We start from the raw sequence: 27428 nt of genomic DNA, 5'->3' as shown, positions 1-27428 counted from the left end.
GGAGGAAGTTCTTCCCAAAGAGAGTGATTTGCCATTGGGATGGGTTGCCCAGGGAGGTGGTGGAGTCACCGTCCCTGGAAGTGTTGAAGGAAAGATTGGATGAGGCACTTAGTGCCATGGTCTGGTTGACTGGCTAGGGCTGGGTGCTAGGTTGGACTGGATGATCTTACAGGTCTCTTCCAATCCAGCTGATTCTGTGGTTCTATGATTTGTGTTAAAACTTTCTGAAGTTCAAGCCTTTGTCCCAGCTTTGTTAGATTTGCAGGGTTCAGCTCCTGGACAACTACAAAAGCAATATCCAAGCTGTAATGCCAGGGTGATGTGAAAATAATTCAGTGCAAGCCTTTGTCAATTCAGACTAAGCTGAGCTGCATTATTGCACATGGGGTAGGGAGTAAAGCTGCACACAAAGACTGTTTCCACAGCTCAGTTCCCACAGGGGAATTTCTTAAGTAACTTGACTGAATCTGAGCCCTCAGATCCAAAGCTAAGGGATGTCTATTTTCACAAACAAGTGTTATAGAGTGGTTTGGGGAAGCCTAGACACTTCTATACAACTTGCCTCCAAATATTTACCATCTCTTCAGTACAGCACAGATGAGTTATGAGGTACTCATAACTCAGACCAGCAGCTTAGACCACTTGAGGGGAAAGCCAGAACAGAAGTCTCCTTTTTTCACAGAGCCAACATGCTCCACTCCTGCATGTCACTCATGATACACAGATCAGAGAAAAGAAACTCATCATATGAGAGACTCTGGTTAAAAAAAATAAAATCTGAATAAAATAGATGGGCCCAAAACAATTCTTTTCTCCATTGCATCCTCACTGTAACAAGAGTTTTGTTACACATTTAATTTTCCTTAGAAAAAGGCAATTTTTTCCTTCTAGGTAAAAAAACATGGATTGTCTCATTATTTTATTTTTGGCAAGGCCTCTTTGGTCCTTTCTCTCCCTCCCCTGTGTACAAGGGCTTAAACTTCTCTTTGGCTTTTAAAAGGCAAGGTATTTCACTTGAATTATAATCAGACACGTTCTGATTCCAAGCAAACCCCCTTCATTTTACAACTGCAAGCAAGGACTGATCTTGGAGTTGGATCTGTTCAAAGAACTGCAAGATGCACACATCTTATTCACAGTGAAGCTTGCATCAAAATGCAAAACTACTCCCCCCAAGCATGGATGTTTACTGTCTAAACAGGATCTGTTCCCAAAAATAAATTCTGCATACCAAACCCAGATCTGGGATTCCTGTGGAAACAGCTATAAGAAGGGTAGAAAAATAGAAAATGCTTCCTTAAAGTCCTCTGACAAAGTAAAATTCAGTTGATGCAGGTTGGACTCGATGATCTCAGAGGTCTTTTCCAACCTGGTTAATTCTGTGATCTTTACTGCTTTTCTTTTGCTACACACTCATTAAGATCGTGCAGTTTGCCAGAACTCAGCTCAGAGCTCAAATGAAAAGCCATGATAAGTGGCTAGTATTTCCATTCTTTGTTCTCCCAGAAGCTACCTCTCTTACTCCCACACTCTCCTGTCTAACGTAGCCATGGACGCAGTGATGTGAGATGGCAGCGATTCAGAGATCACATTCCCTTAAGCAGAGATCTCAGCGTACATACATGGAGGCAGATTCCAACTGTTATCAGTGTAAGCAGAAAGAGCGTGGATTATGGACTCAGCATGCATAAGTCTGATGTTCTTTACCACACAAGTGGTCCTGAGTGCCTGCTGATTTTATTTCTAGGGAGATTTGTAACCTGCACCCTCAGTTTGAATGCTCAAGTTTCTCTGTTGTAGGATTGCCCTTGCTAGCATCCACCATCCACTATAAACCTCTCTTCTCTCCCTCATGGTGGGGAGTCCCTTGGGTGCAACACTAGAAGGGTAGCTGGGGAAATCAGTCAACAGAAGGCACAACTTCATTAAACAGCAGATGGTTCAAAACTCCTAGGAGATATCAAAGCAGCATTTACAAATAAAAAGAGCTTACTTTCAAGCCACACAGGTATTTAATGGAAGATTAGTATTTTTCCACATGGAAAGCTGACTTTTCAGCTAAAATGGCTATTTTTTTCCCATTGAAAACAAAGCAACTAAAATATGCCAGTTGGCCTTGTTACCTGTAGATAAGCACTATGAGGTATTCCAGCCTGGCATCCTGCTAAGCACAGTCACTAAGCACTGCAACTGTGCAGGACGAACTGGTTCAACTCTCTCCATCCCTGGGAACCTGGAATTAAGGACTTCTCAGGTCACATACTGCATCTGTGTATGACAGCCATCAGTGGGTGACACCCCTGCAGTGTGGCCAAACCCCATCCTGATGGCAATACTTAAACAAAGTATCTAAGAATGAGTGGGACAATCTTTTTAGCAGGGCCCGTTGCAGCGGGACAAGAGGTGATGGTTTTAAACTAAGAGGGGAAATTTAGACTAGATACAAGAACACATTTTACCATTTTTACTAGACAGGAGGAACGCATTTTCTGCAAGGTCAAACACTTGCACAGGTTGCCCTGAAAGGTGGTAGATGTCTCATCCCTGAAAACGTTTCAGGCCAGACTGATACAGTTGAAGATGTCCCTGCTCACTGCAAAGTGGCTGAATTAGGTCACTTCTGAAGGTCACTTTTCAACCAAACCATTCTATGACTGTAATTGAGTTCATCCTAAGTCATCATTTCAGCAGAAAGCACTCTAACTTGCCTCATACCTGCCGCCTGATCTTTTCAGGCCGCGGTGGAATGCAAATCACCTCCTAAGCATCCCTCCTGCTGCTGCTCTGCTCCACCATACCCTCTTGCCTTTCTCTCTTCCCGGCGAGACCCACGATCTGCCCTGTGACGGGCAGTGCGCTCGCACACGACCTTTGCCTCTCCTTGACGGGGTTCTCTCCGGTTCGCGCTCGGCCGGCAGGCCCTAGCGTCCTGTGGGCGGGAGCTGCGGGTACGCAGCCGAGCCGACGCCGTGTGCCCGCGGGAGGGCGCGGGCGGGGGGCCGCAGGGAGCGCGGCAAGCGCCGGCGGAGGAGGAGGCGGGGAAGGGCAGTCAGCTGAGCCGGGCTGCTGTCGCCATGGGCGCGGCGTGACGGGGGTGAGCGGGGAAAGCGCTAGGCGGAGAGCGGCGGGGACTGCCCCTGAGGCGAGCCCGGCGCTGGGGGCATCGGGTGGTAGCTGATGCCCCTTGGGGCTCCCGTGGCCCGGCTCGCACGGTGACTCGGCAGATCCGGGGTGGGCCTGCAGAGTGGGCCTGCGGGGAGGGCGGGCCCCGCCGGGAAGGGCAAGCGGGGAAGCACCGGTTTGGCTGCGGCTACCGAAGGCCGCCCCGGCCTGCGGGTGGGGAGCTGTGGTGGGACGGAACGGCCGCGAATGAGCGGAGCGGGCGCCTCAGCCTCCGCCGGCACAGCGGCTGGGTGCCGGGTGTGCGGTGGAGACTGAAAAAAAGGGATAAGAAAACGAAAATGAAAGTTAAAAATCATCGGCAGTGGAGTCTCGGCGTTTAATGCAGCGTTGGAGCGCGCTGAGGCCGAGCGGGGAGGCAGGCGGAGGCGGCCGCAGGGCCGGGCGGGGGCCAGGTCTGCCCGGGCACGGGAGCTGCCGGCTGCTAACTCAGCATACGGTCGGGCTGCGCGCCGCTGGGGCTGGTGAGGGACAGAGGGGAGAGTGGGGGAGGCCTGTTCCATTCCCAGAGAAGGGAGCGCCCGAGGGAGGGTTGGTTAGCCGGAGAGACGCCTCAGGGATACGTCGCTTTATTCCTGCAGGCCGGTGAGAGCTTAGTGGGCTATGGATACTCCAGCGTAGCAGGGTCAGAGGGGTTGAGAGGTGCCCGTGTGTTATGACAAGGCATGTGGCTTGTTTGCCTCAATAAAATGAAGATACTACTGTGTTTTCTTTATAAGCATTGGGCAAGAAAACGAGACTTTTCTCTTTGCAAACCTTGTAGTAGAGACTTCAGAGATGTCCAGCAAGTTGAAGAGCCGTCCTGCTGAAAATGGAGAGCATCCTAAGCCTAAAATGGAAAATGGAACCAACAGCATGGCTGCCCCTACCCTTAGTACCTACACGCCAGAAGAGATGGTGCAACAGATGAAAGAACTAATCACTGAGAACAATGAGTTGAAAGGTGAACGTACAAGTGAGCTGGTCTTGAAATGCAAAACCCCCAGGTTTCTCCTGGATTTTTTTGGTCTATGAGTATGATTTCTCTACTTGTTTGCCCTTACTGGATAGTAATTTTAGACCTGAGCAGCATTTTGCTTTATAAACCACTCTGCAGGTGGCAAGACCAATTTCATAGGACACATAAAATGGAATTGATAGGGAAGATTAGACGAAGAACAGACCAATGTGTGAACGACTTACTTGCTTTAGAATTATGCATGTAGGCAGCACAGAAGTGTCCATTTTAGGATGTGAGGTGAACAGTCTCTTGCTATGCTGTACTCTCTGCCTGTCAAGCCCTAAAGGGTTTTCTGGTTTGACGCACTCTTCACATATCAACACCTAAAAGGTCTTCTGGTTTGTATTTTAGGACTGTTGGGCAGCTCCATTGCAGACCAGGAGGAGTGGCACCACACAGTACCCAAAGAAGTTTGGGTTAGGATGCTCTCTGGAAGGAGCTGCATCCTCTTGGCTAGAGAAGGGAATTAGAGCAGGCAGCTCAGTAGTGCGTAATGAATATGAAGTGCAGCATTCTCTGCACTTCAGAATGAAATTGTGCTCATGGCAGGGTCTATCTAGGAAAAAAATTATAGATTTCTCTGAAAACACCTGGTAGTTTTAATTTTTCAGCTGAACTCCTGGATCCCAGGAGTTTAGTTGTCAGATATGAATTATTTCTTATTTTTCAAATGGATGGAGCAAAACTCAAAGGATCTGGGAATTTTCTTTGCAAAAAGCAGAGGTACCTCACTGTTTATATACCAGCAAAGCATGAAGTTGCTTCTTGTGTGCTGTGATTTTGACGTAGTGTTTAAAATCCTCCTGAATAATTTTTGGACCTGGTCCTTGTAGTCTCATGGATATCCAACAGGAAAGTTGTTTCTAGAAGTGTCTCTGGCATTTCGCTGCAGGGTTCTAGTATTATATAAGCTAATGTTTTAGGACCATATATACAGCTGCAGTAACTCATAGCTTGCAGAATCATTTTCCAGAACTGCATTTATTTACATAAGCTGAAGGATTTATTGGCAGTTTATAATATGGTATCAGGAAGTGACTGGAAAATACAATGTATAAGATATTTTCAAACAACAGGCTTTGAGTTTGTTGCTTTAAAAAGGCAAGTCTGAAATTCTGCCATTGACTATTCCCAAAATCTTGTAAGCATTTTGCAGTAGCAAGAATGATGTTGCACACACATGGCTTCCCTGCCAGGGCGAACTGACTTTGCTCTAAGTTGTTGGATTCATTTTTTCAGTGCTTTCCATCAGATCTTAAGCAACTGTTCAAGCAGAGCATTGTTTGGCATAGTTGAGACATTCAGTTTAATGACATCCAATTTCTTCCAGTCTGGAATGCCTTTTTTCCCTACCAAGTCTCAGTAGTTTCAGAATCTCAGTTCAGTAGTTTCATTTGGGTTGGTAAAGTACCAAGTACATTTTGTGAACAATACTTCTTGCTTGTACTTCTCAGTTTAGGTAGAAGTCTGATCTAGGCTAGGGTGTCCCTGCCCATGGCAGGGGGATTTGATCTAGATGATCCTTGTGGTCCTTTCCCGGCCTGACTGATTCTATGATAAGTCAAGGAATGAAGAAGTGTGGGGATGTGATTTCAGCAGTGGATTTAACACTATTTATTATAGTGCTAACACATGATATTAAGTTTAGTTTTGGTTTGGTATTCAAGGTACACAAGAAGGTGGTTCATGTTTCCTAGCCAGTTATTGTTAACTCATCTGATACTGCAACTGAGCTCAGTGTGCTGGAAATCTGCTGGTTTACTGACAGAGCATTAATGTGAATCAATGTCTTGTCTCTGGCTATGCTTTAGAAGCCATGAAGTTGCATAACCAAGCTATGAAAGACCGGTATGAGGAACTTTCCATCTGGCGAGAGAAGCAGAAAGAAGAACGAGAATTTTATGAGTCAAAGTTCAAAGAGGCTAAGCAGTGCTTGCTAGCCAAGTGCATTGAAAATGAACAGCTACAGCAACAGCTTCAGAGCTTAAAGGGAAAAGAAGAAGGAGCTGAAATGGTAAGTAAGGACTTGGTTGGATTTGCATGATTTAAAATCTGGAGCATTTGTGTCTCATCAGCACACAGGGAGGTTTGGAGATTTGTTAACATCTCCATTTTTATCCTTATACTCTAACAAGGTTTTCGCCTGACTTTATAAAGTGAGGCTTCTCAGACTGTAATAATTTTGCTAAACCTGAGATAATTTACATTTTATTTAATGTTTATTTAACCATAATTGACATTCTTGACAAAAGAAATTAGAAGTTAACATTTCTTGCTAACTTTTTATTCTTTGTTTTCTCTTGGGTATCCATTGACTTTATCCCTCGATTTGCATGTTAGATTTTCTGTGTCTCATGACTGTTTAATTGCTTTTGTATTTGTGTTTCTAGGAGGAAGCTGACACATAAGAAAAAAGTGACCTGCTAGCTATTTTTATTATAGCATTGTCCTCCCATGAAAGCTCTTTCACTGAGATCAGGTTAAGTCTGTACTGGACTTCTGCTACTTTCTTTGACTCTGCCTGAACTTCATTCCTCCATCTTACTTTTGACTCTGTAACATGCTGTTTTTACCACTGCAAGTGACGGCTTAGTAGCCACACTACATTTTTCAGATAGTATTGAGGCCATCTGTGGGCAAAGCCTATTAGGATAAAATCTGCTTTGTGTCCCCCGTGTGAAGAGGTGGTTAATGGGAAGTTTCATGCAGAGCCAGAGTGGTGCATCACGGTATCTGGTACCTCCAGGACACATGTGGATTCTCTGTTGCCTGATGGAGAATGAGTGTCCTAGCCTTTTACTTGCATCAGAGACACTAGCAGAGTCCCTGTTCCTCTCTCCACTGCCTACTCTATGGAACTCTATTAGAAATTTTTGAGCATGTAAATCAAATTTGGCCAGTGAGTTAAGAAGTTACACTGGGGGAGAAAGTCATGTATAAATAGTGCAGTTGTGTAAGTATGACTTACACAATCTTTACTTCATAGGCTACAAGTTGCATTTTAGGATTGTCAAGGACACTCAAAATCTAGAATACTTCTGAGGGGAAGTAGAGGATTTATTCTGCCTCTACTTGGTTTAGAACAATGAATGCTCAAAATATGTTATTGATGGAATGATCCAACCTGTTTCAATATCCAACATCCAGAAAAGTAAAAATAAATCTCTTGATTATCTCATAGAGCTTCAGAGAGTAAACTCTGGTTCTTCTCTGATTCTTTGCAGTTTTATTAGCCAATGGTAATTTAAACAGCAATATTTTCATTCCTGATGATGATTTTCAGATGACATGACAATGCCATCTAAGCCAAAATTATTTTCTCTCTAGAATGTCTTAGTTCTACTTCATTTTTTTTCTATTTTTTTATTGTTATTATTTAGAAAGAGCATGAAACCATTTCCTCTAACAGACATTTAAAATTAGTCTAATTTCTCTCACCTCTGTATTTTACTATTAACTGAGATAATCTATAATGCATTGCTGCCATTGACATCTCTGTTTCACCTAAAGTAAATCACAGATGTACTGTGTTGCCTCTCTTAGTGATAAACCAGCATTCATGGGAGAGTTTCTCTCAAAACTGTACCTGTGCTAACACAGATTGCTGTAGATCTTGCTCTTCTTCACTGGAGCTGACTAATTGCATCCTCCTACAGCCTAAGCACAAAATCAGAGACAGCAGCAGTCAAGGGGGTAGAGTGGTACTGCAGGATGACAGATACTGTCAGCATAGCAAAAGTTTGGAGGTTGGGCACAAACGATAGGTGAGAATGCAATTCAGACTCCAGGAACTGTCCAGAACTTAGACTGACAGCATGTGGTGTAATAAAGACATTACCAGGACGTGGAAAGCTCAGATTACAAGAAAACAAACTCAGAGGGAAAGTTTCATAATGGAGGAGAAAAAGTGAAACTTCCTGGTTATGTAGAGGCTTTAGAGAAGGTTTTGAGGACCCTGGGGAATGGGAGTAGGTAAAAGCATGGGAGACAGTCATGACAGGAAGAGAGATTATGTTGGGGGAGAATCTCTGAGGGACAGAGGCTTTGTGGAAGGGAAGGGACAAAGGACTTTGTACGAAGGTTGGGGATCAAGGGAGAGATTTACAAATGGAGATGGGGCACAGAGAATTGTGTGTTGGGAGGAAGGCTGAGTGGGGTGTGTGGAAGAGCTCTGCCTACTGTTTTATTCTCCCTAGAATCTTAGGTAGATTTGGGAAAATAAGAATTTGGGAAAAAAAAATACAGTAAGTATGGACAATAATTCTGTGGGCTAGCTAAGACCCTGTGTGGTAGTAAGAGACATAATGTCAGACAAAGATTTACATCCTAATCATCTGTACACTCAGAGAGTCAGGCCCATGTTTTCCAGCGGTATGATTCTCATTATTTGATTAACTTGGTTTCACGATTTAGACTTGCTGCCCAGTGGACCAGCTTACAATTTAGGGATCTGTACAGTGGGTTTTTCCAGGCAAACCTAAACAAAGAAGGAATGCAGGACATCATTGTTAAGTTCAGGCTTTGTGCTCCTTGTTGTATGTTTGCTTTTGGTTGGCTAATGCAAGGTGTGTTTATCCCAGGAGAGCTGCGTGGCTCCTGAGAAGGAAGTGAGGCTGCTGAAATCCCAGGTGCAGCGACTCCAGGCTGAGAAGGCAGATCTGCTAGCCATTATTTCAGAACTGCAGGTCAAGCTGAACATCTCCTCAGCAGAGGATTCCTTTGTGGAGATTGGAATGACTGTAAGTGAGGGGAATTGAAAGAACACAGTGACCTGCAGCCAGAGAATTTGGTACCACCTTGTTCCTCCCTTTTTTCGCAGACTGAATTTTGTTCTCATACCAAACTGAACAGTGAGGAAGTCAGGTCTCACTGTGCTTATGGTGGCAATGTTTACTTGACAACATTCTTCAGTGAGGTAGTAGAAAGGGTGAATCTGTAGCCATGTCAGTGAAGTCTTGCTGCCAATCTCTGAAGCCAGCAGCAGCAGTAACACAAGGTATAGGCATGGTGGATTTGGGAGAAGAGTTGGGTTGTCTCTTAGATTACCTGATGTGGAGTCACTTTTGTGTCACAACATAAGATGTAGTTGTAAAAGACTTGGAAAGTACTTTTGTCCTTCCACTCTCATACTCCAGGTAAATTAATTTCATAGGTAGCTTACATCACACTAAAAATAATCTCTGGAAAAACCAACATGGTCCAGCAGGTGGAATTAGTTCAAACTAATTCAGAATGTGGAGAGTCTTATTTTAGTTGGAATTCCTGGAAGCATTGGTGCTATGTTTTGTTAAAGGGCAACACATATGCACAGAGGGGAGCATTTTATTTTGAGTATGAGGCTTACTTTCTACTGACAGACATGTAGAGATGCAGGCAAACAAAACTAAGCGGAAAACTTTATCTACTGAAAAGTAGTTTATCTGAGAAACCTTCACAGGCAGAACGTGAAAGTGTGAGTCTCTGCTATTCTGATAACAGCAGATCTCCCTCTGAAAGATATAAATGCAGCAAGAAATTAAGAAAATGTAATTAAAACTAGTTTGGAGCTAGTGAAGAAAACTTGAGATTGCACAAAACCTATGAAGATTCTCCTTTGGGCTGCAAAGATCAGGGGCCGAGTTTTTTAGTGGAGGAAAAAAAAGTACTCTTTTGAAAGGCAGGAGAGGTTTTAGGATTATATTTCAAGTCACCTACATTCTGTTGCTATAGCTATATGTTGCCCAGTCATCTTTACAGGGGAGAGTAGCCAAGGAAGTTGCTGATGAGAGGAGAAGGCCTAATCTCATTGCTCCTCTTCTCTGATCACTCTGGAAGAGATAGAGGGAGAGGCATGTGAAGTATTTAAGTTTTTCAAACATGAAACTGGTCTGTGGGAATTGTGTGTTATATTTATTGTCATCGTAGTACTTTTCCCTTGTTTTCTTCCTCCTGTAACTTGAGTAAATAAAGCCATGTCCCTCTTAGTTCAGATTTCCAAGCTAATAGTGTTTTGTTTTTTTCTTTCCTAGGAAGGAGAAATAAATAGAACTGCAAAGGAACATCAAGTGAATAGCGGTGAAATGACCAATAACCTTTCTGTCTACGTGTATGTAGGTTCTTGTGTGATGTGTGATCCAGACTTCTGCATTGGGTTTCATTTGCAATGTGAGAGAACTTTTTTTCTGTGAGGAATGCTCTAGAAAATCTTGGCTTTCTGTGGCCTTGCATCCCCTCCATTGGTAGCAACCATCCTTCCATGTCATAAAGACTCTTGGGTCTCTGGTGTTTTTCCTTCCAGTTTTCATGAGCTGACATGTTCTAGCCAGCTGGCCAGGCATTCACACATACCTACTTTTCAGGCTTCTAAGGGATGTCAAATAGAAAAGATAAGGACAGAAGCTGCATTGACTCCCTTCTAGTCACTTGAGACCAGCTAACACAGTATCTGTCCTCCACCCAATTATAAGCACTTGCTCCCTGTGGTAGGACAAGGAGCAGTGGATGTAAGCTGCAGCACAGGAAGTTCCACCTCAACACAAGGGGGAACCTCTTTACTGTAAGGGTCACAGAACACTGGAACAGGCTCCCCAGAGAGGCTATGGAGTCTCTTTCTCTGGAGGCTTTCAAGGCCTGTCTGGATGCATTCCTCTGTGACCAGAGCTAGATTGTATGGTCCTGCTGTGGCAGGGGAGTTGGACTGGATGATCTCTTTGGGTCCCTTCAAACCCCTGACATCCTGTGATCCTGTGATAATGATGTCGGTAAGAACCTTGTAATCTTTCAGATATGAATGTGTCAGTTCTGTTTCTCTGTGCTTGGTATAAAGTGTATCACAATGGAGCAGACAGACAGACTGCACCTTATTTTTAGTCCTTATTTTTCAAGTAACTAGACTTAAGACATCAGCATTCTTTTCAGGTTACTTCTCAAAATTTGATCTTTACATCACCTTCAGGACACAAGGGACTTTCTTGCCCGTAGTTGAACTTTCACACCTCATGGACGTAGACAGCTGATCCTATTAAACTTTCCATTTTGGATACTGCCCAATATAGTGACTAGGTGGTTGTGGCTGAGCTCTTACTTTGTGTCCTTTGCTTTTGGAAGGAAAGAATACTGAAAATGCTGAGGGCGTAGCAGGCCAGAAGGCTGTGCTGCATGGACAGGTTGTGACTTCTATGTCCCTGTAAGGAAGAACAGCATTTGCATGTAATGACATAGAAAACCTATTCCTCAGCATGCAGCTAAGAAGTTGAAGGAGGGAAAAACTGGTTATGATCAAGAGAGTTGCTGACCACTGACTAGGCTGCAAGCCTTAAGCTTGTCATTAGTGGTGGCTTGTGAGAACATCCTGAGTATGAGAAGAAGTTATCTGTGGAATTGGCTTACATTTCAATGAGTATCTGGGCCATATCTACAAGAACAGGGGATACATGTACCTCTTGAAATATTTCCTGTGTCACCACGTGCCTTTGTCCAGCACTGAAACTTTAGCCTGGTGCTGTTAACAGGTCTGAAGAAATGTGATCCACTCAAGATGTGTTTATTTCTGTAAGAGTAGAGCTGCACGCTAAAAATCCCCTGATAAAAGTTATTTACTTAAAATATCCTGGCTGAACACTGCCTTTGGGGTATTGAACTCTGCTCACCAAAGATTTGTAGATCTTTGAAGCACCTGGAGGACCATGCTTTGCTTTCTGTTTCTGAATTAAAAAAGCAAAGGTTAAAAAGCATGCTGTTTTAAAGATGAGCTTCTGGAATGTGCAATGTGTATAACCTGCCTGTCTTACCATGTAGTTAGAAGATTCTGACTTTCTGTCTAAATGGATATAACAATTGAAAGAATATTATACAGTATTTTATCACCAGGAAATTACCTTATTTTTGAGATAGTTCTGTGTTTGGTTTGGTTCATTTCTACAGTAGCATAAAACAGTTTTGAAAAGAGCCTGTAGAATATGAGGGAGAATGAAACATTGAAGAAATTAATTCTGAGAAATGAAGCAATTTCTGATGATCATTTTTGTAAAACATGCCTTCTGGAGATAAGAAATGTTGCATGTTTCACTGGGAAAAAAATGTCATCTTGGAAACAGAAGGGGCTGCAAAGTAGGTCAGAATAAATGCACTGGGTTTCGTATTTTCTGGGCTGCTTTTGTTTTCCTCACTTAAGTGTTGAATTGTTCCCTGAGCTTGAGGGACACCACTGTGCAAAGTAAGAACTGAATTTGCACACAGGAGGACTGAAGCTATCAGCTTGTGAGGCAGGCAGGTCTTGGTCCTTGGGAATGATTCCTTATTGCTGGTTTTCAGTGCTGTGTGAAACTGTGGCCTTTCAGTCTGGATCCCAGAATTAGGGATAAGGAAGTGCTCTGGTAAAATCATAGCTGCTGTTACTTATATCTGGTTTGGTATGAAGCAGGAACAAACCTGCAGATGAATTGAAGAATCTGGAATCTGAAGAGCTAACTGTGAGCCAACTGCTCTGCTGCCTTAGAAATGAAACCCAGAAGAGAGAAAAACTTGAGAAGGAGCTGTGTGATCACAAAGAGAGGTATGGAGCAGGTGCACGGTAACTCTCAGGGCTGGGGCAGTTGTCAAGTCTGTGACTGATCAGAGACAAGCTGAAATACCAGTATGACCTGGATGGGGGATTTCCTTAGCACTCAGTGATAACAGCTTATTTTTTGTGATAGTGCTTTGAGGGATAAACCACAGATTGTCTTGCATGGGCAAAACAGTTTCTGTGTTTTTTTATTATTTCCTTCAGCACCACACATCAGGATAAATTACCCATTTCCTCTTGGGTTCAAACTTACCCCAGGTTATGTCAGAATGACTAGTTGGAGATGTTCTCTCCACTAACTCCTCCATAGTTGGTTTTGTCTGAATCATTTGAGTGTGGGGCCTTTAGCAAATTGCTATGTATAAAGTAGGGCATACAGTCCTCTTCAGAATATTGGCAGGTTGCATTTACAGAATTAACCAGGTTGGAAAAGACCTTCAAGGCCATTGATTCTGAGCAATGTATGAACTTGGAAATCTTCTTAGAAATGTCTAAAATAGTTTCCAAACTTGCCTAAGAGAGATTTCTTTCAAATGAGACCTACATGAGGGTCCACCTCAGCTCAGTTACATTGGTATAAATTTGCATTACTGCTCAGGTGTGGAAAATTGCCTCGGCAGTTGCTGTTCCAAATCCCCATGTCACAGAGACAGAGTAAGACTTCTGAACATTGCCTGCTGTGAAAATGTTGGTGGCAGGGTACCTGCTTTTATGTGATCTTCCTAAGAGAGGTAATGGGCCATAGCCAATTGGTTCTTAGAAATCTTAGCCTCTGAAAATATGAAAAGGAAATAGAGGCAGTATGAGTTACTGGAATCAGTGACAAGACTGACCCATTTCCAAAATGTCAGCAGTTTTAGAGTGTACCAAAGATCAGTCACTGTGCACTGAATTTCACTGTCCTTCACAGTACCTGCAGATTTATAGATCCATTTCAATTATAGATCTAATACATGTCGGGTGTCTTGTGTTCTTCAGGGACCCCCATGGTTATGCAGGCTGTCTTTCATGTCTCTGCTTTAAACACGGCTTTGTGTTTGTGACTGTGATGTTAGAGAGAGAGACCCATTCATGAGATCCTTGAATAGTTGCAACCTCATTTTAAGTATAGGCCAAATCCATTATTATTGTCATCTTCTGTATTCCAGGCTCTCAAAGATGGAAAAGGAAACAGTCAACTGCCTGGAGAGTGGGACACAAACAGAACAGGAAGAAGAGGAGAGTTCGGAGGCTGTAAGTAAGAATCATAGACTGGTAGGGGTTGGAAGGGACCTCTGGTGGTGATCTTGTCCAACACCCCTGCTAACACAGATTTGCCTGTATCAGGTTGTACAGGAACGTGTCCAGGCAGGTTTTGAAAGTCTCCAGAAAAGCAAACTCCATAACCTCCCTAGACAGCCTCTTCCAGTGCTCTGTTCATTCATCTAGACCATTGATGAGTGTGGTGAACAAGACTGGATGCAGTACTGACCCTTGAGGAACACTACTGACTCCCTGGGGAACACTGAGGCCTGCAAACTAGACCCTGCACTGTTTATCACAGTCTTCTCCCTCTGCCATTCATCCAGTTCTCAATCCACTTCACTGTCCACTCATCAAACCCACACTTTGTAAGCTTGCCTATGCAGATGTTACGGGATACAGTGTCAAAAGCCTTGCTGGAGCCGAGGTAGACAATATCCACCACTCTCACCTTAGTTACCCAGCTGGTCACAACATTACAGAAGGCTGTCACATTGGTAAACCATGATTACCCATTTATGAATCCATGCTGACTGCTCCTGATAATCTTCTATTTCTCTGCATGCTGAAAGATGACCTCTAGAGTGAGCTGTTCCATAACCTTTCCAGGGATGGAGATGGGTTACTGGCCTGTAGTTTCCTGGGTCCTCCTTCTTGGCCTTTTTGAAGTTTGGAGTGGCATTGACTTTCCTCCAGACCTCAGGCATCCTCCATTCTCCATGACCTTTCAAAAATGACGGAGAGTGGCTTAGCCATAATCTTACCCATCTCCTTCAGCATTCATGGGTTCATACCATTGGGGCCCATGGATTTGTGGATGTCCATCTTGTCTAGGTGATCTCTAACCCAATCCTCCTTCCCTGAGTACTTGTTCTCCTGAGCTGAGATTTAACAACATGCATCTTACTTGTTCAGACAAACAATCTCAGGGTCTAGATTTCCAACTCATAGAATGGTTTAGGTTGCAGAGACCTTAAAGATCATCTAGTTCCAACCCCCTTGTCTTGGCAGGGACACTTTCCACCAGACCAGGTTGCTCAAGGTCTCCTTAAACCTAGCATTAAACACATCCAGGGACAGGGAGTTTTTGGCTCAGGGAGCAAGAGGCACTTACCCTGTACAGGGTATGGAAGTGAATTTTTAACTTTTCAATATGTATCTTAGAGATAGTTCCAAATTACACCAGCCATCAAAAAGAGATTGGTGAGATTGGTGGCCAGGATTTAGGGGAGCGTCGCACAGCTGCAAGTTACCTCATTCCCCTGGCCATGCCCACTAAACAGAGAGGAGTGCAATCATTTCTAGATTCATAAAGTCTTCTAGACTGGTGAATTTCCTTGCTGCTGGCTAGGTCAACTTTTGGATCAGAATCCAATGTCAGCATACTATAAACCAGGCTTTAAATGTGGATCTTACATGGCACCTGCTTTGAGGATTGTGTTCATGGTTTTGGTAGGATGTATTAAAATGGGGAGGCATAACTATCTTGGATAGTCCCTTTCACCAGGGACCAAGAATTCACAGTCCAGCTTTATTAGATGAAGTCAAACTTTTGCTGGGTTTTACCTGTTAAGGCATTTTCTACTGATGTCTAGTTCTCTGCAAACTGAAATGAGTGTGATTGGATGTGTTGGATTGCTGCATACAATAATTTTGTGGCTTGTTTGCAGTTATGATGGTAGAAGAACAATCTCATTTTGTTTCTGAGATAGGAAAAGTGTAGTGCAGTGTGCTTTCTGAGTGCTTACACCATGATGTTGAGTCTCTTGCTTGGTGCAACTAGTGAATGGCATTAACTTGGGCAGCTTGTGGAGCTCAGCAATATTTGTCAGTAGACAGTTGTGTTCTGCTCTTCAGAGATGAAAGGTGAAAGTCTTAACATGTCATAAGGGTTGAACAAATTGTATTACTTCATTTCCTTGGGGAAGTAGTGGACTTTCCCAGTTAGAAGACTGAAGCTTTTCTTCAAGGAAATAGGACAGCAGCATGCTACTGACACAACTGATATCTTTTTAGCCATAGCCACCCAGCTGATTCCCAAGCTGGACTGGAGACTTTCCATGCATTTGCTGACATAAGACATTACCAGAGAAAACAACAGTATGAAGGCAATTAAACAGATGCTAGTGTGATGATGAGATTCAGGTGTTTCTTTACAAAAGCTCCAGGATGTACCTCCAGAGAATACAAACTAGCTGGAGCCAAAGGATTCAAACCTTCTAGAATGTGGGGATGTATTTTAAGAGTTGAACCTCTGAGAGGTGTCCTTTGTGTGCTGTGTTGGAGGAGGACTCAGCTGCTGGTTTTACCCATCTTATTTTTTTCCCCATGTTTAGGATCCTTTGGTGACTTTCCCATGGTCTGAAGGCCAAATGAAAGTGCCAGAAACTTGCAACAAAACCAATTAGAATTTTACTGGAATAATTTTCTTAGTTTGCAGAGTTGACTAATGAATTCATGGTAATAGAGTCACCATTTGGGGTTGTATTTTCTCCTTCAAAAATCAGGAACTGAAGTCTTCCAGACCTGTGGTTTTCCTGTGTGTGGCATGGGAGAAGAGGCTGGTATGTGTTGAAAGGGTGCCACTTGGCTGGAGAGTGGCAACAAATTCATTGTAAACAAAATAAATTACAGAGAATAAAACCTTCTGTATTCTCTTTTCTGCCCAAAACAAGAATGGAGGAAACTAGAATAGAAGGGATAGTGCCAGTGCAGAATATAATTGAGAGGACAAATCTGAGCTTTTAGCCTATCTTATCTATTTCTTTATTTTCAAATTGCTTCTGATCTATAGCTGCTGTCACACCTCTTCCTAAAGAACACATTGATGCCAGCAGGCTGGAAGCCCATCTTGGGGCGGGGATAGATCTTTTCCATATGTTTCTCTGATAGACTCTAAGTGTTGCTTAGAGGAGCAGCAGTAATCAAGAAGGCTTGTGCTGTTTTCTCAAGGGAAAGAATTATGCTTCTTGTTTTTAGCCTTCAACTTTGCCATCTTGAGCTGCCCATATGTAATTTTTGTATTTTTTCTCTAAAAGGTTGGCAGTGAAGTAGAAACCCTGAATTTGCAAGTTTGTGCTTTGTTTAAAGAGCTTCAGGAAGCCCATGAGAAGTTAAAAGAAGCAGAATTGATTCAGAAGAAACTTCAAGAAAAGTAAGGTTCAGAAGAACAAAACTTTTGCCATGACACCTATATTTGTACGACAGCTCCCACCTGGGAAAACTCTCCAGCTCTACAGATATTAACTTGCGTTTCTGTTTCACAGAAGTGCTGTAAAAGATTGCTGCTTCTTTGAAAGTGGAGATCAAAGCACAAAAATAGAGTCACTGTGAGAAAATCAAAGCTGCCAGACTAGCTCTACAAATAGAAGTCCAGTGCCTTGAATTTTAAGATTTGGATTTTAACCTTTCCTGATGTAAAGGCAAAACTGTCCTGTTTTCTGCCTCACATAATCAATCCCTGTTCTAGTCTTAGGGGAGGAAGCTTAAGGCACCTGGTTATGACCCTTTTAATCTGAACAATCTATGCTTTTGAAGGCAAATTGTGTAGGTTAGGAAAAGTGGTTACAAACCCCTCACTTTAGTTGCTTGGTTTTCTGCCAAAGTCCAGTTCTTTTTGATTTATAGTAGTAAGAAACCGGTTGGTTTGGTAGGTTGTGTATAGATGCATTTCTGTCTTTCCCTATTCTTAATCAAATTAAGCCTTTTTTGGCTTCTATGATTTTAAAGTGGACCACACAAATGTTCTTTGTCTAATAACTCTAGTGTGCCAAACCCATCAGGGAAAGGTGAACAGGAGAGATCAACCTTTTCTTTCTCTATCAGGTGTCAAGTACTGGAAAGAAAAAGCTCAGCTGCTGCATCAGAATTGGAAGAGAAGCAGCAGGTAATGTACACCATCAAGAAGCTGGAACTTCAGGTGGAGAGCATGCAGGCAGAGGTCAAGCTGGAACAAGCCAAGACACATGAAGAAAAGTGAGTACAACTCGGTTTGCTATTCCAGGAAGATACTGTCAGTGAGGAAGGGAAGTCCAAGGGAACCTGACCAAACCTGACCAAGTCCAACCTGACCTGACCTTCCCAAAGGGGAAATGAATCTGAAATATGAGTTTTGTGTTCTGCACCCTCTGACCCTCTGTAAAGTCTGAATTAGAAGCATGTATCCACCTTGTGTCTGTGTCACTTTGACTCTGGAGTCTCCACATTAGGCCCTGAACCCTTTAGTTAAGAAAATGTAAGATGTAAGCTCTGACTTGAATCTTCCTTTTGTCATAAAGTCAAAGGTGGAACAAGGTCAGGTATAAAAGTAGAGGAAGTAGAAAAGGGATGATAGTCCCACTGACTAGCATCCACATCTTGGAGGGCAGGAACAAGTCAGATGGTGACAGTGATGGGAAAATAACGTTAATAAAGAGGTCTGCAGTCCCTGCATTTGCAGCTAGGAGAGGTAAGTGTGCAGTGAAGCTGAGCTGTTTGCTTTGGCTTGCCACTCTGTCATGTGCAGTGAAAATGTCAGTGCAAGCTGTAGTGAGAAGCTGAACTTCCTGAAGGATCCCTCCCTGAAGGTGTTCAAGGCCAGCTTGGATGAGGCCTTGAGCAACCTGATCTAGTGGAAGGCAGGGGCATTGGATCTAGGTGATCTTTAAGATCCTTTCCAACCCAAACTGTTCTATGAATCTAAGGTTGTGTCTTCAGCTTTTGGAGAAGCTGCTTTTTACCTAGGGAGTTTGTGTCTGGTTCTGATGAGTTCTCTTTTGCTTGATATCTCTGAGTCAAGACTTTGATGTCTTCCTAAGAGAAGTGTTAGCATTTTGAACAAAATTTGTGATCTTAGTGTAAAAATATTGGATGATGGTTTCTTCGGGGTGGTTGTGGCCAGGAGGAGGTTGCTCTCTTCTCTCAGGTGGCCAGTGCCAGAACGAGAGGACACAGCCTCAGGCTGCGCCAGGGGAGATTTAGGCTCGAGGTGAGGAGAAAGTTCTTCACTGAGAGAGTCATTGGACACTGGAATGGGCTGCCCGGGGAGGTGGTGGAGTCGCCGTCCCTGGGGCTGTTCAAGGCAAGATTGGACATGGCACTTGGTGCCATGGTGTAGCCTTGAGCTCTGTGGTAAAGGGTTGGACTTGATGATCTGTGAGGTCTCTTCCAACCCTGATAATACTGTGATACTGTGATTTGTTTGGACTCAGTTCATGGATAGAGCATGGTCTGATTGGAAAAGAGACAATAAGACATGGAGCAATCGTGATTTCTTCCTCTCTAGAAATACAGACTGATTTGCAAGGAACTGATTTTTTTTCCTAAATTCTACCATTATTATTTAGATTTCAAAGAATTTTTAAGTTTTTCAAATTTCACCTCTTTTCTTGTCATGAACAGGGCACGATACAGTACCTTGCAGGATGCATATAACAAACTCCTTCCTGAACTCACTGAGGCAAAGAAAAGAATAGATGAAATGAAACTCAAAGAGGTAAACTCATTACAAGAAGAAATCATATTTAAAGGGGGATGGGAAGGGATGGGAGAATGTACCTAGAAACAAATTTGGGCAGGGAACAGTTGTCATCTCTACACATAATACAGTACACAACACAGCAGCATTGCTCTGATAAACAGATCCTTGTGTGGTCACAGAAAACTTTATCCACACAGCAGTTCCATGGTGTTTTCTAGATAAGAGCTAACCTGCAGCACAGTATGGAGTCCAGTCCTTAGTGATAATCAAACGTGAATAGATGTTCCTGAAATGTAATTTGTGGGAAGATAAACCACTCAACAGTCTTGTGACTGTAAACACAGTGCCTGCCACAGTGAGGCCTTGCTGTAAGTGAGGCAGCATGGAAGTGCCACATTTTTCTGGATGGTTTTGGAAAGTGGGAAAACATCCTTTCCAGTGTCCATTGGGCAGATCTCTTTTAACTTGATACTATGTAGTTTGAAAGCTCAAAACTGATCTGTAAAATAAAATTGGCAGTCACCACTGCTCTCTCAGTCCAGGTTCTTTTGATGACCAAAATTGGAAGCTTTTCCAAGGGCAGGACGAGTAAAAAGTGAACTTTACTTCAACCAGGGTTGTATTCTGAGTCCATCTCATAATCATAGTTCTTCTTCACAGCTGGACAGAGTAGATAAGGTTGTGGTGGAACAGCTGACTGCAAAGGTGGAGTTGGCAGAGCAAGCTCTTGCTGCGAAGCAACTCCAGATAGATGAAATGAAGCAAATAATTGCAAAGCAAGAGGAGGATCTTGAAACCATGGCTGTGCTCCGAGCTCAGGTAACACCTTCAGAAACTGCCTAGTTCCCCCACCTGCTATTCAGAAACGTTTAATGTGTTTAATGGCTTGCTCTGGAACACTGATTTCATTTCCTCAATTCCAAAGCATGATTTCCTTACCCAGCCTGCCTTGCAGAGCATTTCCCACCCTATCCTACAGTTCTGTAGGAGGAACTGTGTATGCTGGAGTCTGGCACAACAAACAAAATTTGGGAGTAAATGTGTTGTGTATTTTAAAAACACTATTCTAAGACTCACAGCATAGATTTTAGGGACGATTTTACTCACACCAGCATGTGTGAAGGGTGACTAGAAAGGATCCATCTCACATTTAAGGCACAGAACTGGCATCATGGCCTATTTCTACTCTCTGTGCCACCGGCTGGTCTGTGTTATCAGGCAAGTCACGTTCTCACTACCTGTCTGTTCCTCACTTCTGCCTCTGTACAGCAGAGGACAATAGTATTGTCCCAGACAGGACAGTTGAAGTGTCTGATAGAAGATCCAGGAAGTACTGAAACTTCTTCACCTTGTAAGTAGTGGAGGCCTTTGCTCTGCAGTGTGTAGGTGCTCTAGGAGTGTTTTGAGTAGATGCAGGCTGTGATACAGCTCATATGAATACAGTTCAATATGGTTCAATCTAAGTTAGAAATTCTCAGCATGATTTCATTTCTCTGATCAGATGGAGGTTTATTGTTCTGATTTCCACGCCGAGAGGGCAGCAAGAGAGAAGATCCATGAGGAGAAGGAACAGTTGGCTGTCCAGCTGGCATACCTGCTAAAAGAGCAGCAAAACCTTGAAGAGCTTGGCCGGTGAGAACAGATTTACTTCATCTGAGCTGCCTTTGGACCATCTTGTTACCCTGTGTGCTGGAACTGACCAACATTGTCTTGCTGGCATCTCACTAGAAAGGCAAACAATTTTGCAGACATTCATTTCTTGGTTAATTTAAATTTTAAAAGTGGGGGGAAGAAAGAATTGCCTGACTTCTTATTTTAAGTTTGTGATAGAATCTCTATAAGGTGTGTTAGCTTTCACTTGGGTGCCTTATCAAGTTTTCATTTTGGATGATTCATACTTGGTAAATTCTCTCTGCTGATTCATGTGAGCTTCTTTGGGTTCTCCCCTCAGTCTGAGGGGTAAATCTACAGCTGAGCTTGCTGCACGCATGCCAGGGTTATTTGCCACTTCTTCAGGTGGAAGCAGTGAGGGGCTACTCATAGTTTCAAGTACTGTGATCTCCTGGAATTGCATTGTTTTATCACTTTGAGCTGTCCCCTACACTCATACTGTGGAATCTGTGGATACAAGAGGAGTGCCTAGAAGAATCAAGTTACATTTCACATTAACCACACACTGAACCCTTTTTGCTGGTGTAATTTGCTTTTCTACTTGAATCAAATGTGTGGTTTGCCCTGAAAAGATGAGAGTCCTGGAGTTCTCCAGGGGAGCGTGCCCCAGATCCCTAGATATGTATCTCTCCTCTGCCCAAATCCTGCTGGTGTCAGTTGTATGACCCTGACTTTAGCAGGACCCTGGCATGATCTCACAAAACAGCAGTGTTTCTAGGTCCCGTTTCTAGGTCCCATTTCTGAGAAGCAGTTGTGAACTAAATGCATGACCAGTTGGATGTGATTTGCTTGCAAATTCTTTGATTTATTTTTGCTCACCTTTTCTGGAGACAAAGAGAGGACACCTTTTGGTGAGTCTTTTTCAGAGTCTTTGACTGACTTAACTCTCCGCAGGAACTCTTTGGCAGAGATGCAGAATCGTCACGGAGCCAGGGCACCAGATCGGGAACACTCACCTCACCTTGTCCAAAGAGGTACTGTCAGCAGCCTCTCCAGGTCCTGGAGCCAGCCCATGCTGTGTTCAGTTTAAAACAGCTTTGTTTGGCTGCAGGCAGCTCCTCAGCTCCCCCACTGCTGTTGTGGCAACTGGGTAGCTGCAGAGACCTCGATTCTTTGGCTGTTAGGAGCAAGCCAGTTCTCTTTTCACCGCTCCACAGAAAGGATGGAAAAATCAAGTAATATAACAGATAACTGTTTATCTTCTTTGCTTGCAGGAACTGGTAGTCAAGACTGGCCAGAGCAGCAGAATATCTCAATATATTCATGTCCCAAATGTGAAGAAATTCTACCTGATCTGGACACACTGCAGATTCATGTTATGGACTGCATTAATTGAGTGATGCTCTCCAATTCCTCATCTTCTGGAATTTCACTTGCCAAACACTATTGTTTTTCCCCCCTTCCTGCTCAAACAACCCTCAACCCTACAAACTCTACATCTCACGAAGGAGCTTTCCATTTTATTTTCTCATTAATTCAGTGGGGAAAGGGTAAAACTCTTGTCCTGCCCCATACTCACTAATCTTGTTTTAATCTGCTTTAAGGAAAGAACTTTTATAGAGTAACAACATGGATGCATTAAAGAATTCCTGGTGTGTCTGCTGCTATGAAATCTTTAAGGAACATTCCCCTGATGTGCTCTGCTCTTAGGGCTAGCCCACAGAACAGGGCTGAATCACTGAAGTCAGAAGGGAGATGAGTATATGCTTTAAAATGACAAGTACTGTGAGTCTGTAAATACCACCTCTCATATACTATATATCAGGAAACCAAGTCATTAAAAAAAGCTGTTTGAGAAGCTTTTGGCAAATGGAGTAGTGCTGTATTCATAGAACATTTGAAATGAACCCTGCTCCTTTTCCAGATGGCAGTTTTATTGCTGCCCTTGTGACCATTCTAATCTGATGTCGAATTTTTGATGGCTTACATAACCACTTGCTTTAGCCAGATGTGGGTAAGGTTTAAAATGGATCATTTAGGTCTGATATATGTAGCTGCTGGTGTACCTAAGTCACTTGGTTTTATAGAACTGTTTGTTTTTCAGGTGTTGTCTTGATTCTTCTTTATTATAATAAATTTATTTGAACCTGTACAGTACTTGTGCTAGAAAGCCCTGAGATGGATGTTACCTAATTTAAAAAGAGGAATATACTGGATTTTCACATCTCAAAATAAATCTATTGAAGTGTAAATGCTTGTGAATGCTTTGGAGGCTGACAGAGGATTACAAATCCCTGTGGCTGAAAACCTTGCATAAGAAGAGCTGTAGAATGCTAGCTCTGTGCTTGCCCTCCCTGGTGTTTTTATCTCAAATAAAAACAGTTCTTAACTTGCCATTGCATAGGGGAGGAAAATGCACAACTTTTAACAGACCATGAACCAGCAAATCACTGGGATCCATGCAGATCAGGAGTTCTGTGTCTTTTGCAAATAGCTAACATTTGCACTGTTGGAAACTGCAGGGAAAGGAAACGAGAGACATGAAAACCTTCAGCCAAAATGGTGTCTCCTTATGGCACCATTTTCCTGCTGAAGAAAAGAACACACTGGTCACGTTGGCACTGCCCAGTTGGAAGGAAGTCTTCAGGTGGATTTTGCCAGCTTTGAGATAGGGAAAGATTTTTCTTTTCCTTCACTGTTCTAAACTGAATTTCTGGAAAGAAACATGCCAGGACTCCTAACAGTCCAGTGGTTAAATCTGTGCTGTTTTGTTCCTAGATTCTGAGGCTGGAAAAGACTTTTAAGATCATCAAGTCCAACCATTTCTTTCGTTACTGTCCAGGGAGACCACCTTGCAACCTTTCAGTACTTAAAAGAGGCCTACAAGAAAGATGGGGACAGCCTTTTTAGCAGGGCCTGTTGTGACAGGACACGAGTGATGGTTTTAAACTCAAATAATGTTGATTCAGCTTAGATAAAAGGAAGAAACTGTAAACAAATGAGGGTGGTGAAACATTAGTACAGGTTACGCAGACAGGTGGTAGATGCCCCATTCCTGGAAACATTCAAGGTCAAGTTGGCTGCAGCTTTGAGCAGTCTGATCTAATTAAAGATGTCCCTGCTCACTGCACGGTGGTTGGACTAGGTAATCTTTAGAAGTTACTTCTAACACAAACCATTTTATGATTCTGTGGTAAGTCTGTTAGGCTCACAAATGGGCACCAGCAAGGTTTGCTTGTGCCCAGTCCACTTCATTCTGATTGCCAGAATGGTGAACTGGGTATTCAGAAGGAGAAGGGTGTGATGGTCACACAGCCTGAATATCAAAGTTCAATGTTTTATTGTTAATACCAAATGATTACTTAGTTCACCTTTCCACTTCAAAATTCACATGACAATAAGCCTGAATGTTTCCTGATTTGACGTGGCAGTGCCCTGGTCTCAGAGGTGTTGGGTTGACAGAGTTAGGAAGCCTGAATCTGCCAAATACAGGCAGCGTGATCTGCAGAAATACTTGGATCTCCAGAAGATAAAAAACGAGAGTGCATTTCTAACTAAAGCACCTGTACCACAGCAGGTTTGTATAAAGAGCAAAACTATACCAAAATGGAGTTGTATTTAGTTTTTGCTTGCACAGTTGTAGTGGTTTGGACAAAAGACAGGGTACTCTTATCCCAAAACCTTACTCTAACCATAGGGTGTGCCTGAAGGATTTATCAGCTAAAAGGCTGTGCAGAATAAAGGCAGGCAACCAGGAATTTGTCTCTGGATTTGAGGCAACTGCATATTCCTAATGCAGAAAGAAATTAGCAGAAGTAAAAAAAGTGAGAGAAATGTCTTCTGTGGAGTCACCTAAAATCCCCCTGAAGAACTGTGTGGCTCAGCAGCTTCCTGTAGAAGTAGTATGAGTGAAAGTGGTTGACTTCTTCAAGTATCCAGCTTCTTTGGAGGAGAGGGGACTGAGGGGTGACCTCATTACTGGTTATAAATATGTAAGGGGTAAGTGCCAAGAGCATGGAGCAAGACAGACTCTGCTCAGTGATGCCCAACAACAGGACAAAGGGCAATGGGTGGAAATTGAAGCATAGGAAGTTTCATGTAAACATGAGGAGGAATTTTTTCCCTGTGAGGGTGACAGAGCACTGGTAAGAGGCTGCCATGGGGAGTTGTGGAGTCTCCCTCTCTGGAGATATTCAAAACCCGCCTGGATGCATTCCTGTGTGATCTGCTAGAGGTGATCCTGCTCTGGCAGGAGGGTTAGACTAGATGATCTTTTGAGGTCACTTCCAACCCCTGACATTCTGTGATTCTCTGATGCTTTTAGGATATGGCTACAGTCACTATAAACTGCTACTACTGTGCAGTCTGATCAGAATGCTAGATATTCAGCATTAGTCTAATAAAACCACTAAGTTTATTTAATAAAAAGGACATGAATTCCACTTGGAACACAATAAATCAGGGCAAAAGACCATTATAACATTAATTATTCACCAGGCAAACCTTGAGTAGTCCCAAGTGGGAATTTCTAAAGAGAAAACTGACAGTTATGATGAGTGTTTATTGTAGCCCCTTGCAGGAGTTATAGGAAATAGAATCATACTCAGGAAAGCAGGCAAGGGACAAAGGGGGTGGCACAGAGTCAGACTTAGCAGACTTCCATTAATGCTACGTTTTCTTCACTGGAAAAGTACAGCTACTTCTGTACCTGTCACACAGAATATATATTGAAAGGTATTAAATGTCAGGACAAATTATGATAGGACTACAGTTAGCAATGGTTTTAGTCCTAAATTCTGGGGTTTCTGAGTTCCCATGTACGCCAGAAATAGAGACAGTGATTGTCACTGTTGAGCAACAGAAGGGTAATCCCTTCCCCACAAACACTACACCAGGCAAGCAAGACCCAGTGTTCAAACACATCTCTCTACACATCTACTGTCTTCACTGTGTTGTGTATGTGAAGGAGTCATGTACTCACCCTCCATGACGTGGTTTAGGAGCTGTGTCATCTCTCTGAAAGAAATATGAAACTCTGCTCTGTGACCGACAGTAACTGGTCCCCATGGCCTTTACTGTGACTTGTTTCACGGAGGTGTTTCACTTTAAGAAATGCTTGGATCCAATTTTAAGAGTGAATAGATAAAAGAAGCTGCTTTTTTTTTTCTCCATTGCTTGTTCTCTCTCCACTGTGCTCATGGTGTCTGTCCCAGCAAAGTGTTTTGACTGGTGAGGAGGCTTATTTGTGAACCTGGAAGATGAGTTCTGGTTTAGAAAAAGACATTCGAGTACATGGAAAACTTCACTGTCCACCCAGCTTCAGCCAAGTTCATGCAGACCACTCTCAAGGGAAAGAAATGAAGCTGTGGTACAAAGTCCAAGTGCTGCTGTTTTCCATCAGTGGTAGCTAATGGAGAGCAGCACAGCTTCTCAGGCACCAGGGCAGGGATGTTCTTCTTCCAAATGATAGTAAAGATCAGATCACATGTGGCTAGTCAACATGCTTCTGTGCTCCATCATTCTGAACATTGGAAGAATGGTATAAGCCTGTGGGAGTGATGGCTGTGCAGTAGAATTTGTATGTATAGCTTATGTCATGATAGTGAGCTAAAGAGAATGGAACAGCTCTGTAGGAGAAAGTGTCAGGGATTGCCGGTTACCACAAGGTAACGAGACGAGTCAGAGCAGATATTTCTGCTTATACAAGGCACATTCTTCCATAAATAAGTGCTTCTTAAAATGCCTGGTGGATGAAAATCCAAATCACAGAAAACTGCTGATCACTTGTGGAATTAGAAACAAAAAGCTTGGTGAGTCAATATTCTACTCAATATTTTGTTTTTAAACTTGAAACAGAAGCTATTCTAGACCTGAATAACTCAAACCAAAGGCCTCACTAGTGAAAGCTTTATGTTGCACTCCCAACAGACAAATATTCTTAAGATATCCACAAGAAAAATACCTGGGGGTGTTTCTTGGGCCAAAGAGAATCTTCCTTCAGTGCATTGTTCATGTCACGTTGTCAGCGAGTTCTCAGCTACCAACACCAGGAGAAACAATTCCTTTGTTCCCTTGTAATTAAAGCGAGGAGTTGCTTTTGTTTTGCTGGCTGTCACTGTTGTTCTGATTATCACCTGTATACTCCATATTCTTGTTTTCTGTCAGATACAGCTCATGTTCTCACACAGCTCGGTCCATTATTGCAGGTAACTCAAGAGCTGAGAGAAAGCTGTTGTGAAGAGTTATTCATTAGTTTGGATGCAACTTCCTTCACCAATTACAAGTACTGCTAGCAGATGAAATATCTCATTGCCTTCTAATTGGTTCCTTGTGACAGTGGGATTTATGGGCTTTTTCCCTGAATCCAATTTTATTAGAGGTGCTTTGTGATA

General features: G+C 43.0%; 1 protein-coding gene across 4 annotated transcripts; it reads left to right on the top strand.

Annotated features, from left to right (window-relative positions):
* The first annotated feature begins 2985 nt into the window (after positions 1-2985).
* OPTN (optineurin) lies at positions 2986-23288 on the top strand. 4 transcript variants are annotated; one of them, XM_064142635.1, is made up of 14 exons: positions 2986-3094; positions 3944-4123; positions 5992-6194; positions 8761-8919; positions 10189-10265; positions 12579-12713; positions 13874-13958; positions 17006-17121; positions 17793-17942; positions 19347-19440; positions 20086-20244; positions 20927-21057; positions 21991-22070; positions 22311-23288. In XM_064142635.1, exons 2-14 carry the CDS (start codon positions 3958-3960, stop codon positions 22430-22432), a joined length of 1677 nt encoding a protein of 558 aa, XP_063998705.1. In that variant the 5' UTR covers positions 2986-3094; positions 3944-3957; the 3' UTR covers positions 22433-23288. The 4 variants fall into 4 exon arrangements, with proteins under 4 accessions (XP_063998705.1, XP_063998707.1, XP_063998704.1 ...); XM_064142637.1 differs by lacking the exon at positions 2986-3094 and adding an exon at positions 3142-3231; XM_064142634.1 differs by lacking the exon at positions 2986-3094 and having other exon boundaries at positions 12582-12713.
* Positions 23289-27428: the final 4140 nt, after the last annotated feature.

The sequence above is a fragment of the Pogoniulus pusillus genome, chromosome 4 (genome assembly GCF_015220805.1).
Source record: "Pogoniulus pusillus isolate bPogPus1 chromosome 4, bPogPus1.pri, whole genome shotgun sequence".
Classification (NCBI taxonomy): Eukaryota; Metazoa; Chordata; class Aves; order Piciformes; family Lybiidae; genus Pogoniulus; species Pogoniulus pusillus.
This window is presented reverse-complemented; position numbering and strand designations above follow the sequence as displayed.